At 45.8% G+C, this 18118-nt stretch overlaps 1 protein-coding gene across 2 annotated transcripts in view; it reads left to right on the forward strand.

The window, feature by feature from the left end:
* LOC137378693 (protein SSXT-like) overlaps positions 1-18118 on the forward strand; it is a 52580-nt gene that overhangs the window by 32340 nt on the left and 2122 nt on the right. For both annotated transcript variants that reach the window (XM_068049036.1, XM_068049037.1), the window contains 3 exons: positions 3311-3412; positions 7204-7323; positions 13261-13388. In XM_068049036.1, coding sequence (XP_067905137.1) covers positions 3311-3412; positions 7204-7323; positions 13261-13388 — 350 coding nt within the window. The remainder of the gene's footprint in view (positions 1-3310; positions 3413-7203; positions 7324-13260; positions 13389-18118) is intronic.

Raw genomic sequence — 18118 nt, forward strand, 5'->3', positions numbered from 1 at the left:
GCATTACTTCACATTTGTCCGGATTAAACTCCATCTGCCATTTCCCCACCCAGATCTCCAACCGATCTATATCCTGCTGTATCCTCTGACAATCCTCATCACTGTCCACAACTACACCAACCTTTGTGTCGTCCACAAACTTACTAATCAGACCAGCTACATTTTCCTCCAAATCATTTATATATACTACAAACAGCAAAGGTCCCAGCACTGATCCCTGCGGAACACCACTAGTCACATCCCTCCGTTCAGAAAAGCACCCTTCCACTGCTACCCTCTGTCTTTTATGACCGAGCCAGTTCTGCATCCATCTTGCCAGCTCACCTCTGATCCCGTGTGACTTCACCTTTTGTACCAGTCTGCCACGAGGGACCTTGTCAAAGGCTTTACTGAAGTCCATATAGATAACATCCACTGCTCTTCCTTCATCAATCATCTTTGTCACTTCCTCAAAAAACTCAATCAAGTTAATGAGACACGACCTCCCCTTCACAAAACCATGCTGCCTCTCGCTAATAAGTTCATTTGTTTCGAAATGGGAGTAAATCTTGTCCCGAAGAATCCTCTCTAATAATTTCCCTACCACTGACGTAAGGCTCACCGGCCTATAATTTCCTGGATTATCCTTGCTACCCTTCTGAAACAAAGGAACAACATTGGCTATTCTCCAGTCCTCTGGGACCTCACCTGTAGCCAATGAGGATACAAAGATTTCTGTCAAGGCCCCAGCAATTTCTTCCCTTGCCTCCCTCAGTATTCTGGGGTAGATCCCATCAGGCCCTGGGGACTTATCTACCTTAATGCTTTGCAAGACGCCCAACACCTCCTTTTTGATAACGACATGACCGAGACTATCTACACTCCCTTCCCTAGACTCATCATCCACCAAGTCCTTCTCTTTGGTGAATACTGATGCAAAGTACTTATTTAGTACTTCGCCCATTTCCTCTGGCTCCACACATAGATTCCCTCCTCTGTCCTTGAGTGGGCCAATCTTTTCCCTGGTTACCCTCTTGCTCTTTATTTACGTATAAAAAGCCTTGGGATTCTCCTTAATCCTGTTTGCCAATGACTTCTCATGACCCCTTTCAACTCTCCTGACTCCTTGCTTAAGTTCCTTCCTACTGTCTTTATATTCCTCAAGGGCTTTGTCTGTTCCCAGCCTTCCAGCCCTTACGAATGCTTCCTTTTTCTTTTTGACTAGGCTCACAATATTCCTCGTTATCCAAGGTTCCCGAAACTTGCCAAACTTATCCTTCTTCCTCACAGGAACATGCTGGTCCTGGATTCTAATCAACTGATGTTTGAAAGACTCCCACATGTCAGATGTTGATTTATCCTCAAACAGCCGCCCCCAATCTAAATTCTTCAGTTCCTGCCTAATATTGTTATAATTAGCCTTCCCCCAATTTAGCACCTTCACCCGAGGACTACTCTTATCCTTATCCACAAGTACCTTAAAACTTACGGAATTATGGTCACTGTTCCCGAAATGCTCCCCTACTGAAACTTTGACCACCTGGCCGGGCTCATTTCCCAATACCAGGTCCAGTATGACCCCATCCCTAGTTGGACTATCTACATATTGCATCAAGAAGCCCTCGTGGATGTTCCTCACAAATTCTGCCCCATCCAAGCCCCTAGCACTAAGTGAGTCCCAGTCAATATAGGGGAAGTTAAAATCACTCACCACTACAACCCTGTTACCTTTACATCTTTCCAAAATCTGTCTACATATCTGCTCCTCTACCTCCCGTTGGCTGTTGGGAGGCCTGTAGTAAACCCCCAGGATGTGCAACATGGAAATACATTTAGGACATTTTTAATGACCCGTACTTGATTTTCTAAATGATAACAAGAGAAATAAAGTCAATGAAAAATTAAAACTCGCTATTATAGTGCTGCAGTTTCACAGATCCTTCAGTGCCTCACCCAACTGATAGCTCCATCAAAGAACTGACAGGCATGATGGACTGAGTGGCCTACCTCTGTGATGTATCATTTTACAAAGTGCCCATTTTTAATGTATGAACCTTATCGTGAATGTTGGTGGCTTATTACACATTCAGAGCACAGAAACAGGCCATTTGGCCCAACTGATACAGTCCACATGAGCTTCATCCCACCCTGTCCCTGTATCCCTCCATTCCTTTCTCCCTCAGATACACATCCAGCCTCCCCTTAAATTCAGTGTTGCCCTCTGCTTCAGCTACTCCATGTAGCAACAAGTTCCACAACCACACCCCTCTCTGTGTGTAAAGGAGTTCTTCCTAAATACATTTGATCTGTTCATGATTTTCTTATATTTATGGTCCCCTTGTCCTGGATTCAACCACAAGTGAAAGCAGTTTCTTACTCCATTGAACAGTTCATAATTTTAAAGACTTCTATCGGATCTCCGCTTTTCCAGAGAAAAGATTCAACTCTTGGGGGCCTATTGGGGTGACATAGAATCCTGACCTTACCTGGTGTCCCTGTGGGTCCACTCAGCAGGAGTTATTGGGGCGGCACAGTGGTTAGCACCGCAGCCTCACAGCTCCAGCGACCCGGGTTCAATTCTGGGTACTGCCTGTGTGGAGTTTGCAAGTTCTCCCTGTGTCTGCGTGGGTTTCCTCCGGGTGCTCCGGTTTCCTCCCACAGCCAAAGACTTGCAGGTTGATAGGTAAATTGGCCATTAGAAATTGCCCCTAGTATAGGTAGGTGGTAGGGGAATATAGGGACAGGTGAGGATGTGGTAGGAATATGGGATTAGTGTAGGATTAGTATAAATGGGTGGTTAATGGTCGGCACAGACTCGGTGGGCCGAAGGGCCTGCTTTAGTGCTGTATCAATAAATCAAAATCAAACAGTGAGCAGGAGCAGGGGCTTGCCCATCTCTACAGTAGTCTTGATGTCCCTTGCCTGATATTCAGATTGTAATACTGGCTGAAAACAGCTGACTCAGTACAGGCCAGAGATCAAACCTGGGACAGTATGGCACTGCTACTCGCTGAATGTTATTGGTTTTGTGATTGAATATTAGGGACACGAGAACAGGAGGAGGCCCCTTGAGCCTCCTGTGGCATTCAGTTAGATCATCGTTCATCTGCATGTTAATTCATTTACCTGCCATCTCCCTTAATAATCTTACCCAACAAAGGTTCAAACATTGACCACCCACCACCACCCACAACATCCACAGCCGTTTAGGGGGACAGTGTTCCAGATTTTCACTATTCTTTGTCCTGATTGCACTTCTGAATGGTCTGGCTCTAATTTTTAATGTTATGAGTGTTTTACTGACGTTAGTCTGCCTGTCTGTTACCATCAGCTCCTGGACAACAGCAAGCATCGCAGGGAGAATTTTTCAACAACCAATTTAACCAGACACACACTCCAGCAGAGGGAATGAACCTACAACTTTATACAGAAGGTAAAGGATACAATTTCTCTCTGAAGGAACCTTACTCGGGGACCAAAGTGCAGGAGAAAAAGAGGGGGAAGAGACCTAGTGGTTAGTCATATCATGTTAGGGTTTAAATGGCTGTACACTGTAGGAGGACTGGGGGAGGGAGGGGAACTCCACACATTTTAAGACCCTGGGAGAGAATGAGTTAAAGCTGAAGACAGGTGAGTGAGTCTTAATTTTGCCACTAAAGAGGGAAAAAGAAGGAGCTTGTTTAGTTTAGTTTAGTTTAGAGATACAGCACTGAAACAGGCCCTTCGGCCCACCGAGTCTGTGCCGGCCATCAACCACCCATTCATACTAATCCTACACTAATCCCATATTCCTACCACATCCCCACCTGTCCCTATATATTTCCCTACCACCTACCTATACTAGGGGCAATTTCTAATGGCCAATTTACCTACCAACCTGCAAGTCTTTAGGCTTGTGGGAGGACACTGGAGCACCCGGAGAAAACCCACGCAGACACAGGGAGAACTTGCAAACTCCACACAGGCAGTACCCAGAATTGAACCCGGGTCGCTGGAGCTGTGAGGCTGCGGTGCTCACCACTGCGCCACTGTGCTGCCCTTGTAGGGTGAAGTACTTGTTGCTGATGTACAACAGGAAGGACATGGACCATGGTATTAGAGAGCGAGAGAGAGGTAAGAGTGTGAGGAAGGCAGAGGCTGCAGAATAACAAAATGATGAATTTATGAAAACATTGATTGAGCCATGGTTAGAGGACTAATTGGGTCAAAGCCACAGAAAGCGGACAGTGATAGCAGGGATTGGGAACTATAGTTCTGGGGAGGGACTGAAGATACTGGGAATATTCCCACTGGAACAGAGAAGATTGAGAAGACATTTAATGGAGGTTTTTAAAACTATAAAGAGTCTTGATAGAGTGACTGGGAAAAGACTATTTCCTTTGGTTGGGGAGTCAGTAATGAAGGATCATTAATTTAAAATTAAAAACTGAGAGTGAGGAGAGGTTAGGAGAAATTTCTTTGCACAGAGCATGGAATATTTTGTCAAAAGGAATGGTTGAGGCAGAGATCGCTGCATCTTTTAACAATACCTTGAATTTATATCATGCCTTTACAGGAAAAGCAGATAAATATTTGCAGCAGAGGGCCATTCCCCACTCGGCAATTACCACACAGTCACAGTCTGAGTATTGGCAGAAAGTCTTACACCCATAAATTGAACTGTTACTCTCAGACCGTACTGTGTTCATCAAGGTGAAGGATGTCAGTTTTATTAGTGCCATTTCAGGCACTTTGTGTCAGTACTTAAATACTCCCAGGGCAGGTACAGCATGGGTTAGATACAGAGTAAAGCTCCCTCTACACTGTCCCCATCAAACACTCCCAGGACAGGTACAGCACTGGGATTGGCTGCTCTCTGATTTGGGAGCGACTGCCAGCAGACCTTTTCTGCCACGTCCTCCGCGAGGATCAATTGGGAGAAATGTTCCGGACTCCTGGTTGGTCAGTGGTGGGTGGACTCCCTGCCGGAGGAGATGACACCTTTTGCTTGGAGCACCACGCACCTCCTCTATCTGGGAGTCCACCTTAGCCCCGCTGAGGAAGCCTGGCCGGCAAACTGGCAGGAGTTGGAGGCGAAAGTCACCGCTCGGCTGGGGCGCTGGACAGGACTGCTCCGAGTGCTTTCCTACAGGGGCCGAGCGTTGGTCATAAACCAACTGGTGGCCTCCATGTTGTGGTACCGGTTGGTCACTTTGGCCCCGCCCCCTGTATTTGCCACCAAGATCCAGAAGAAACTCGTCGATTTCTTCTGGGGCAAGAGGAAACACTGGGTCTCTGCCGCGGTCCTAAGTCTCCCGATTGAGGAGGGCGGTCAGTCGCTGGTGTGCGTCCGCACCCAGGCTGCGACTCTCCGCCTTCGGACCCTGCAGAGATACTTGTACGTCGAGCGTCCTCCCAGATGGTGTGCGCTGGCGACGTATTTTTTCTGTCAGTGTCACTGCCTTCAAGACGACACGCAGCTCCTGGTGGAGTCCGTTAGCCGCGCCTCTCTGAGGGAGTTGCCTGTCTTTTACCGGGATCTATTCCGAGTCTGGAACATGGTCGCCTCCAATCAGGGCGCTCCCCCGCTGGCGGAGGAGAGCGCCTCGGCTGTCCGGGCGGCCAACTCCGGGGACGGTCCGGCGGGCGGAGGAGTAACCGAAACCCCCGGGACGCCCCTCACTGCGGGTGGCGAGGGGGCTCGGGAGTGTGGAGCGATCCCGGCCGAGCTGACCCCCGCACAACCCGAGCCGCCTCTCGGAAATGCCCTCCGTGCCATTCCAATCGGTGCGGAGGGGTTTCCTGTCCGGGCTGCTCCTGCACACTCTTCACTTCCTCGCCCTCGTCAGCCGGCCGGACACGCCCTGGCAGTCCGCGTTGCCATCTGGCGGCGAGGGGAAACCCCGATGGAGGTCTCTCTACGCGGGAGTCTTCCCCCTTTACATCGGGGACCTGGGATGGAGGGTGCTGCACAGAGCAGTCCCGTGCAATAGACTTTTAAGTAGGTTCACGGACTCCCAGGCCGCCTGTACTTTCTGCGGCCTGGACGAGTCCGTGTTCCACGTTTATACGGAGTGTGCGAGGTTGCAGCCCCTCTTTGAGTATCTGAAGGGGCTGCTCCTCAAATTCTGGATGCACTTCAGTCCCACGCTCCTGATCTTTGGGCACCCGGTGCGGAGGGGCTTGGGCCGGGAGGAGGATCTCCTCGTCAGTCTGCTCCTGGGCCTGGCTAAGGTGGCAATTCACAGGTCCAGGTTGCGGGCCATCGGGGGTTTCGTCCTCCCCGATTGCCTGGCCCTCTTCCGCGGTTACGTTCGCGCCCGGGTGTCCCTGGAGAAGGAGCATGCGGAGTCCACCGGTACGCTTGAGGCCTTCCGCGACCGGTGGGCACCGCAGGGACTGGAGTGCATCGTTGACGCTGAGAATGGCATTTTAATTTGAGTTTTTTGTTTATTTATCTGGTTTTAATAAAGTTATTTAAAAAAACGGGGTTAGATACAGAGTAAAGCTCCCTCTACACTGTCCCATAAACACTCCCAGGACAGGTACAGCACGGGTTAGATACAGAGTAAGGATGGGGGTTATGGAAGCTATGGGACTGAGGTAAGGGCAGAGGTATCGAGGGTGGGGTGGGGTGGGGGCTGCGATGGGGTCTCTGTTGTCAAGAAGGTCTTGGTGTTGTACAGGGTTCCACACTGACTGGTGAAGTGGGGCTGGGAGAGAGTGAGAATGACACTTTGGCTTTCACCTTGCCAGGGTTGAGTTGGAGGAAATATTCACTTGAGAAGTGGTCGAGAGAGGCAGTGGAGCTGGTGGTCGTTGCCATGACTACAGAAGTTGACCCCATAACTGCCAATGACATGACCTAGGAACAACATCTAGATGAGTACCCTGGGGGTGATAGTATGGGGGCAGAGAGAGCAGCTTTTGCTGGAGATAATCTGCTCCATTCAATTCTCAACCTGCCCTGGTGGGGTTTGAACTCAGGTTCTCTGAACTATTAGTCCAGTAACAGAACCAATACAGCACTCGACATGAATATTGGTCAAGTGACTGAGGTAAGGAGGGTGGCCATCACCATTTGGCCTGTCCCCCAGTGAGAATCAGTGTCCTTAGTGGGGGAGTGGAGGTAAAGGTTAAAAACTGTCTCTGACAAATCAAGGGAGTTAAATCTGATTTTAAACTGAGAAAAATCATTGTAAACAGAGAGCTAACTTTCTGGATGTTTATTCTCTTTTATTGCAGCTGGTACGTGGTATGGACCACAGCAGGGGCAATTCCAGCAGAATCCTGCTGCCCACCAGCAGAGCTTCTACCAGCAATATGCCACACAACAGCCACCAACCAGCACACCTCAGGATTTCAGTGAGTTCCAGAAGCTTCCATTGGAGAAAGAGTCCTCATTTCTTGCTGTACTGTCTGTGTCTGGGGTATTTCAACAAGGTGGACCATTTACTTTGCGTTCAGTCCTGAGAGAGTGATTGGAGAGACGGCAACTGAAACTGGACTGACTCTTAATACTGGTGAAGCTGTATAGCACACCAATACTGAGAGGGAAAAATTATGGAGCAGCAGAATTCCTACAGATTGGAGGGTATCTAATGTAACCCCACTATTTAAAAAGGGAGGTAGAGAGAAAACAGGGAATTATAGACCAGTCAGCCTGACGTCGGTAGTGGGGAAAATTCTAGAGTCCATTATCAAAGATTTTATAGCAGAGCACTTGGAGAAGAGTGGTAGAATCGGACAGAGTCAGCATGGATTTATGAAAGGGAAATCATGCTTGACAAATCTACTAGAATTCTTCAAGGATGTAACTAGTAGAGTTGATGACGGGGAGCCAGTGGATGTGGTTTATCTGGACTTTCAGAAGGCTTTCGACAAAGTCCCACATAAGAGATTAGCGTGTAAAATTAAAGCGCATGGGATTGGGGGTAGTGTATTGCGATGGATAGAAAATTGGTTGGCAGACAGGAAATAAAGAGTAGGAATAAACGGGTCTTTTTCCGAATGGCAGGCAATGACTAGTGGGGTACCGCAGGGATCGGTGCTCGGACCCCAGCTATTCACAATATATATTCATGATTTAGATGAGAGAACTAAATGTAATATCTCCAAATTTGCAGATGGCACAAAACTGGGTGGGAGGGTGAGTTGTGAGGAGGATGCAGAGAGGCTTCAGGGTGATTTGGACAAGTTGAGTGAGTGGGCTAATGCATGGCAGATGCAGTATAATGTGGATAAATGTGAGGTTATCCACTTTGGTAGCAAAAACAGGAAGGCAGATTATTATCTGAACGGCTATAAACTGAGAGAGGGGAATATGCAGCGAGACCTGGGTGTTCTCGTACACCAGTCACTGAAGGTAAGCATGCAGATCCAACAGGTGGTACAAAAGGCAAATGGTATCTTGGCCTTCATAGTGAGAGGATTCGAGTACAGGAGCAGGGATGTCTTGCTGCAATTGTACAGGGCCTTGGTGAGGCCACACCTGGAATATTGTGTGCAGTTTTGGTCTCCTTATCTGAGGAAGGGTGTTCTTGCTATAGAGGGAGTGCAGCAAAGGTTTACCAGACTGATTCCTGCAATGGTGGGACTGATGAGGAGAGATTGAGTCGGTTAGGATTATATTGGCTGGAGTTCAGAAGAGTGAGGGGGGATCTCATAGAAACCTATAAAATTCTAACAGGACTTGACAGGGTAGATGCAGGAAGGATGTTCCCGATGGTGGGGTAGTCCAGAACCAGGGGTCATAGTCTAAGGATGTGGAGTAAACCTTTCAGGACTGAGATGAGGAGAAATTACTTCACCCAGAGAGTGGTGAGCCTGTGGAATTCGCTACCACAGAAAGCAGTTGAGGCCAAAAACATTGTAGGAGTTAGATATAACTCTTAGGGTGAAAGGGATCAAAGGATATGGGGGGAAAGCGGGAACAGGTTACTGAGTGGGATGATCAGACGTGATCATAATGAATGGCGGAGCAGGCTCGAAGGGCCGAATGGCCTACTCCTATTTTCTATGTTCCTATGAATTCAACTGAATGCAACAAACCTTTTTAACCCCACCTTCTTACCACATCCCTCAACCATACCTTCTCTTTAATTATTCTTTTAATTTTAAAAACTTATTAAAGCCCTTTCATATTATCTGCTAATTGTTTCTGCTACCACTTTCTATATTCCTCATGATTCTTTTCTTATTGTTTGTCTTTGTTTCATAAAATGTTTTTAAGGTTCAGTGGAACTCTAATCTTTGAATCACCCTCTTTTCGCAATATAAGAATATATTTATCGTCTACTCTATCCCATCTGTTAACCTATTTGTCACTGTTAATTTGACGCCCATCCCATCTCATCTCACTACACTTTGCCTTGTTCCAGTCTTTTTTCTTTGATCTTTTTCTGGTCTTGCATTGAACCTAATCACACTGTCGTTGCTGTTTTTTCAGTTCTCCAACTCTGAACAGTTTTTTGCCCCACTTCATTTCCTGGAATTAAATCAAGTCGTTTTTTCTAGAATCATAGCAGAAAACCATTAGGCCCATCGAGTCTGTGCCAGCACTTTCAAAGAGCAATCCATTTAGTCCCACTCTATCCTCATATCCCTGCAATTTTCTTCTCCAAGTATTTATTTAATTCCCTTTTCAAGGTTAATGTTGAATCTGTTTCCACCACCCAATCAGGCAATACGTTCCAAATCCTAATCACTTGTGCAAAAAAAGTTTTTCCTCATGTTCTCTCTGGTTCTTTTGCCAGTCAGCTTAAATCTATGCCCCCTGGTTATTGGCCTTTTAGCCATTGGAAACAGTTTCTCTTTATTTACCCTATCTAAACATTTCATGGTTTTAAAAACCTCCAACAAATCTCCTCTTTACCTTCTCTAACCAGAAACAAAATGATTGAGGAAACAGTTCATGATCCATTTTTAAAAACATTGCCTATTTTGATCCCATGCATTACCTTTATCCTGTTCTATCTTGGGATAGTTATCATCACCCAGTGTGATTGTTCTGTTTTTTTGCATGGTTTACTGAATTGCCTGCATCTCTCTCCTGTCTGGGGGCCTGTGATACCCTTTGAGGAATGTACTACTTACTTTCCTATTTTGAGGTTGAATTTCTTGTGTATTTGTTCTGTGTTTGGGCATGATGCAGGTAACTGGTGTGGAAGCTCGAATGAACTCAAGCAGAAATGCGTTAGACTATAATTACAGTATGCTCAAATTACCTCACTATTTTGCATCTGTCTGGTTACCCCTTCATCCAAACACATCTCATTATAATCGGTCTGCCATCAGGATAAAGAGCAGCAAAATTTCTGCAATTACGCTGGTTAACAACCGGTGTAAAATTACATCCAGAATTTTATGTGCAGCAGGAAATGAAGCAGTTTATTTTTTTCATCCTCACTGAGCCCTGCTGTCTATCTCTCTTTCTTTGAATATATTTTTAACGCCTCAGTATGAAAATGGAAAAGTTTCCCTGGTACAGAATCCTAAACACACTGGGGTTGGGTTTCTGCAAGTTACATCAGTACAATTGACTGAATTCGAGAAACAGATGGAGAATTTTAAATGTGAGTGAGTTACATCCTAAAACCACTTGTGTTCGATTGTGTTTTCCACAATCTTTTACACTGGTTCAGGTTTCAGTGCTCCCGATTCAGGCCCTGTCCCCAGTCAACATTGCAAAAATCCACTGAATGCGCAGCTTTGGGAAAGCTGTTCAAATTGTGCTCAATCCTGAGGCTCGGGCATGCGTCAGCACTCGGTTTTAAAAGTTGTTACATAGCAAAAAATATTTAACTCACTCAGAAACTGACTAGTGTGCACCAATGAAACTATTAAATGGATCTGAAGTCATTTTTGATGATTTTTAAATCCAATTACTCTCGGGTGGCGGGCTGGACACTTATTAAAAATGCTTATTTTTGCTGATAATCTCAGGGCCATAGAATGTTGCTGCATTTCCTTCTTTAAATTATTCACTGTCCCTGCCGTATCTCACTCCCTCGTGGATTCTTTATTTGATAATATTTTCTCACTACTTGTTCAGTTAAGCTTTCTGATTCTATTCCAACTGCTTTATTAATCCTGCTCGACCTGTCCAGTCTCAAGCCTCGACTCCCCCTCCTTTTCTGTCCTATTGGATTATACCCTTCTTTCCATTGCTCCCTTTACATTCCCTTCAAGAACATTGCTGACATTTTGCTTCACTTGAAGGTTGAATGGCCTCCACCTGTACGTAACAATCTATAATTGTATGGGTTGTGTAGGCTGGACTCGCTGGTAGTTTATTTCTCAATAAACACCTTCCCTTTGCAACCCCTCCCCCCATAGTAAGACAGTCTTGCATTCATATAGCGCCTTTCACAACCTTGGGACCTCCCAAAGTGCTTTACTGCTAGTGCAGTACTTTTTGAAATGTTGTCACTGTTGTAATGCAGGAAATGTGGCGGCCAATTTGCGCACAGCAAGCTCCCACAAACAGCAATATGACAATGACCAGGTAATCTGTTTTGTGATGTTGGTTGAGGGATAAATTTTGACCCCAGGAGGCCCCTCCTCTTCAATGAAATAGTGCCATGGGATCTTTTACATGCATCTGAGAGGGCAGACAGGGCCTCCGTTTAATGTCTCATCCAAAAGATGTATCCTTTTGAAGTGTCCCTGGGAAGGGGAATTGCTGATGTGAAACCGGTTCCCTTGATTAATGTGTGACTTGGTGATCAATGCAGACTGTACTTCAACGTTCAGTCAATCTGATTGATGAAAGAATTAACACTTGCCATTGAGTAGTTCCATGACATCCCACCCAACCCTCCCCATCTCCTCTGCTCCTCCCCATCACATTCCAGAGTTTGGAGGGGTCACTATACGGACCCTAACATCATTCCCAAGTTGTTGAAAGGGTAAAAGCCAAACCTGGAAACCAGGAAAATCCCAAGACAACCACAGTTAGCTGGCTGACCTCCACTGAAGATGGTGGTGCGGGGGTGGGGTGGGGGGCCGGGGGTACTATTGCCCTAATTTGCCCTGACTCAACGCTGCTGCTCCTGATGGCCATCCACTGACACCTGCTGGAAAGTGCAGTTGTTTGGAAGAAAGATGTAAATAGGATCAGATTCTGTGATGCACCTTGCAGTCAAATAGCCTGCCAACTTTCATTTTCATGAAGAATGGACACTTGGGACGTGCCTCTGGATGTCTGGTGCCCACAGAGATCTTCCCAGCAAGTATTGCCGGGGGGAAGGGGATAAAGCCAGTGCTGTCATAGCCCCCAATTAGCTGCAGTGGTTAATAAAATGTCATTTTGTTGTTTTGTTTTGACTTCTCTTCCTGCACCCGCACCACTACCTGTGGTGTCCCGCCAAGGATCTATCCTTGGCCACCTCATATTTCTCATCCACATGCTGCCCCTCAGCAGCGTTAGTTTTCACATGTATGCTGACGACACTCAACTCTACCTCAGCACCACTTCGCTCGACTCCTCCACTGTTGCTAAATTACCAGACTGCTTATCCGACATCCAGTACTGGATAAGCAGAAATTTCCACCAATTAAATATTGGGAAGACTGAAGCCATTGTTTTTGGTCCCCTTTCCAAACTCCGTTCCCTAGCTACCGTCTCCATCCCTCTCCCTGGCAACAGTCTGAGATTAAACCAGTCTGTTTGCAACCTTCATGTCACATTTGACCCCAAGATGAGCTTCTGACCTCATATTCATGCCAGCACGAAGACTGCCTATTTCCACCTCCATAACATCGATTGACTTCGCCCCTGTCAGCTCATCTGCTGCTGAAACTCTCATTCATCCCTTTGTTACCTCTAGACTTAACTATTCCAATGCACTCCTGGCTGGTCTTCCACATTCTCCCACGGTCAAGCAACATCTTGATTTTAAAATTTTCATTGTTGTTTTCAAATGCCTCCATGACCTCTCCGCTCCCTCCCTCTCTAATCTCCTCCAACCACACAACCCTCCGAGATATCTATGCTCCTTTAATTCTGGCCGCTTGTGTATCTCTGATTTTAATCTTTACACCATTGATGGCCGCGCCTTCGGTTGCCTAGGCCCCAAGCTGTGGAATACCCTCCCTAAATCTCAATTTCGCTTTCCTCCTTTAAGGCACTTCTTAGAACCTACCTCTGTGACCAAGCTTTTGTCATCTGACATATCTCCTTTTGTGGCTCAGTGTCATGTTTTGTTTTATAACGCTGTTGTAAAGCGCCTTGGGACGTTTTATTACATTAAGGGTTCTATATAAATATAAGTTGTTGTTTGTTATCTTTCTGTTTTGTAGATTCTGTACAGAACTCTCAAGGACAGTTCAGAAACTTCCAGCAGGATCCAGGGCAACAATATGTGGCTTATAGACCTCAGCAGCCTGTCACCAACCCAGCACAGCAACAGGCATTCCAATATGGCCAGGTGTGGCAAGAGGCGATTCCATACTTTGTACGATGCTGAGATTGAGCTATAATCCAGTCGGATATTATACAACAAAAACAAAACTCTGCTGCCTGTCTCGTGAATCACACCAAATCCTGTTCACCCATGACCCTTGTATTCGCTGACCTACATTGACCTACATCGCCAGCAAGCAATACCTCAAATTTAAATTTCTCATCCTTATGTTCAGATTTCTTGTTGGCCTCGCTCCCTACCTATCTCTAAATTCTTACAGGATCTCTGCATTCCTTCAACTCTGTGGCCTCTTGTATATCCCCAATTTTCTAGGATATATCCTTTGCCAATCATACACATTTTTTAATACACATCTTGTGTTAAGGTTAGCTGTTACCATTTGTTGTGCAGGCTTTTTATGTCTTGTCTCTTCTGATTTTTATTGTAAGAGGCCCAAGAAATACTGGAGTATATTCAGAAATTGAAATCCCTTTCTCCCCTCAACCCTGCCCTGCTGTGGGAAAATCCTGACTGATATTACATCGAATTTCCAGCACAGAAACAGGTCTGTGTCAGTGTTTATGCTCCACATAAGCCTCCCCTCACCCTTCTTCATCTCACCTTATTAACATATCCTTCTATTTCTTTCTTTCTCATATGCTTATCTAGCTTCCCCTTAAATGTATCTATACTATTGACCTCAAATATACCATGTGTAGTGAGTTCCACATTCTCACCGCTCTCTGGGGAAAGATGTTTCTCCTGAATTTCCAATTGGATTTTTTAGTGACTATCTATCTTATATTTATGGCCCCTATTTCTAGTCTCACGAGTGGAAACATCATCTCTATGTCTACCCCTATCAAACCCCTTGGTAATTTTAAAGACCTCTATCAGGTCACCCCTCAGCCTTCACTTTTCTAGAGAACACAAGAAATAGGAGCAGGAGTAACCCATATGACCCATCAAGCCTGCTCTGCCATTCACTATGATCATGGCTGATCTTGGGCTTCAATTCCACTTTCCTGCCCGCTCCCCATATCCTTTGATTCCCTGCGAGATCAAAAATCTATCTATCCCAGCCTTAAATGTTTTCAATGATGGAGCATCCACAACCCTCTGGGGTAGAGCATTCCAAAGATTCACAACCCTTTGAGTGAAGTAATTTCTCCTCATCTCAGTCTGAATGATTGACCCCTTATCCTGTCCCCGTGTTCTAGATTCCCTGACTGGTGGGAAAAATCTCCCAGCTTCTATCCTATCAAGCCCTTTCAGAATCTTGTATGTCTCAATTAAATCACCTCTCATTCTTCTAAACTCCAGAGAATATAGGCTCAGTTGACTCAGCCTCTCATCATAGGACAACCCCCTCATCCCAGGGACCAATTTAGTTAATCTTCTCTGCACTGCCTCCAATGCAAGTAGATCCTTTCTTAAATGTGGAGACCAAAACTGCACACAGTATTCTGGGTGCGGTCGCACCAAAGCCCTGGACAATTTTAGTAAGACTTCTTTATTCCTGTACTCCAATCCCCTTGCAATAAAGGCCAACATGTGATTTGCCTTCCCAATAGCCTGCTGCACCTGCATGTTAACTTTGTGCCTTCCTTGTTTGAGAACCCACAAGTCTCTCTGAACATCAACACTTCCCAGTTTCACATCTTTGAAAAAATATTTTGCTTTTCTATTTTTACGACCAAAGAGAACAACTTCACACTTCCCTACATTATACTCCATGTGCCATCTTGTTTCCCACTCACTTAACCTGTCTATATCTTTTTGCAGCCTCTTTACGTCCTCCCTGCAGCTTACCTTTCCACCGAGCTTTGTATCATCAGCAAACTTAGATACATTACTCTCTGTCTCTTCATTCAAGTCATTAATATAGATTGTAAAAAGCTGAGGTCCCAGCACTGATCCTTGCGGCACCCCAATATTCACCGCCTGCCAACTTGAAAATGCCCCATTTATGCTCACTCTCTGCTTCCTGTCTGCTAACCAATCCTCTATCCATGCTAATATATTACCCCAACATCATGATCACTTGTCTTGCCTATTAATCTTTTATGTAGCACCTTATCGAATGCCTTTTGGAAATCCAGGTATACTACATCTACTGGTTCTCCTTTATCTACCCTACTAGTTATATCCTCAAAAAACTCCAATAAATTTGTCAGACAGCATCTCCCTTCAGTAAAACCATGCTGACTTGTTCTAATCATACTTTGCTTTTCCAAGTGCAATGTTAAGACTTCCTTAATAATAGTTTCCAGCATCTTCCCAATGACTGATGTTAGGCTAACTCGACTATAGTTCCCTGTTTTCTCTTTACCTCCTTTCTTGAAAAGCGGCGTAACATTTGCCAACTTCCAATCTGACGGGACCATTCCTGAATCAAAGGAATTCTGGAAAATCATAGCCAGTGCATCCACTATCTCTGCAGCTGTCTCTTTTAGAACCCTCAGATGTAGGCCATCTGGTCCCGGGGACTTGTCACATTTTCGTCCCTCAAGTTTCTCCAATACCTTTTCTCAGCTGATATTAATATCCTTAATTTCTTCACTCTTTTTAGCCCCGAGGTTACTGCCTATTTCTGGTATGGAACTTGTGTCTTGTACTGTGAAGACAGACACAAAATATTTGTTCAACACCTCTGCCATTTCCTCATTCCCCATGATGATTTCTCCTGTCTCTGAAGTTACCCACATCACTATCCTGCTCCGATGCCCTGACCTCTCTCTTTGGATTTCAAAATTTCTCTTTACCCAAACCCTCCCCCCCCCACCCCATTAGTTTAAAGCCCTGTCCACAGCCCTAGTTATGCGATTGGTCAGGACACTGATACCAGCCCGGTTCAAGTGAAGCCCATCCCAATGGAATAGCTCCCTCTTCCCTGAGTACTGATGCCAGTGGCCCACGAATCGAAGCCACTCTGAGCCATGCATTTAGTTCTCTAATCTGCTTGACCCTGTGCCAATTTGTGTGTGGCTCAGGTAACAATCCGGAGATGATTACTTTTGATGTTCTGTGGTTTAGTTTGGACCCTAACTCCTCAAATTCTCTAAGCAGAACATCATTTCTGGTGCTACCTCTGTCATTTGTTCCCCCACGACCATGACAACTGGATCCTCCCTCTCCCATTCCAGGTTCCTCTCCAGCCACGAGGAGATGTCCTTAACCCTGGCACCAGGCAGGCAACACAGCCGTCGGAGCTTCCAGTCGGGGCTCCAGAGGACAGTATCTATCCCCCTGACTATACTGTCTGCTATCACTACCACATTCCTCTTCACTCCCCCCACTGGAATGACATCTTTCACCATGGTGCCATGGTCAGTCTGCTCATCCACCTTGCAGTGATTCTCTTCATCCACACAGGTAGCAAGGACCTTGTACCTGTTGAACAAGGTCAGGAGCTGAGGCTCCTCCATCACTACTTGCTGATTCCCCCCTACCTGCCTCACCCACAGTCACGCCCTCCTGTCGCTGACCATTGGCCATCTCTAATGGTCTCCCTACTCTAAGGGGTGTGACTACCTCCTGGAACCAAGTTGCCAGGTAACTTTCCCCCTCCCTGATGCTCCGCACTGTCTGCAACTCGGTCTTCAGCTCAGCAAGTCTGAGCTGAAGTCATGCAAACTGCAGACATGGTTGTCCGGGATTGCAGTGCATTCCACAGTTCCCACATGCTGTCGTTGCAGCACACTGCCAGCCCTGCCATCTCTGTACAACTTTTTTTAGTCAATTAGTTAATAATTCAAGCTGAAATAATGGAAAGTTGCACTCACTTACCTTGGAATCAGAGGAGAAAGACTCAGCAGCTGCTGGAGGCTGAAAAAGATAGGAAAAGGAGCCTCTCTTGCCCCTCTGCACCAAATTCTCACGTGCATCAAATTTCCAAATTCACTCTGGCAAATGTCCCACTCAGGCAACTGTCTCTTCTCAACTGCGTCCCCTCACTCAGAGACCCATCCAGTTCAATCTTTCCAGATAAGTATAACCTCTCAGTTATAGAATCGTAGAGCCATTTATGACACAGAAGGAGGCCATTCAGCCCATTGAGTCCATGCTGGCTCTCCACGGATCTATGCAATCAGTCCCACTCCCACGCTCGAGTTCTGGCATATTAAATCTTTTTGTACCTTCGGCAGTGCCTCTGTATACTTTTTGTAATATGACCAGAACTGTTCACAGTACTCCAAGTTTGATCTAATCAAGGTTCTAAGCAAGTTTAACATAATTTCTCTGCTTTTCTATTCTATCCCACTGGAAATAAACCCAGTGTTTAGTTTGTTTTTTATGGCCTTCTTAACCTGTGTCACTACATTTAGTGATTTGAATAACTGTGTCCCCAGATATTCCTGAAGTGTGTTTCAACCAAACAACTCCAGATCAATATTATAAATTCTGTATATCAGCTAGTTTATTTTATTTCATTTCAGAATCTATACATGTCTGTTTGAAAGGCACTATATAAATCTAGCTTTCTTTGTTCCCTGTCCAAATCCCTCTGCTTCGTTTCCTCTGTCCATTAAACAACTCCTTCAAACCTTCCTTACTCAACCCACATTTGGTCACCTCACTCCAAACTGTGGTGTAAGGGCTCTGGTCCTGGACTAACAATCCAGAGGTCAGGAGTTCAAATCCCACCTTGGCACATTGGGAAATCTGTGTTGATTTGTGGGATGGCACCAGATAAAATGAGCATTGAAGTTGCTGGATTGTTGTCAACACCCCAACTGATTCACTAGTGTCCT

The sequence above is a fragment of the Heterodontus francisci genome, chromosome 17, assembly GCF_036365525.1.
Source record: "Heterodontus francisci isolate sHetFra1 chromosome 17, sHetFra1.hap1, whole genome shotgun sequence".
Classification (NCBI taxonomy): domain Eukaryota; kingdom Metazoa; phylum Chordata; class Chondrichthyes; order Heterodontiformes; family Heterodontidae; genus Heterodontus; species Heterodontus francisci.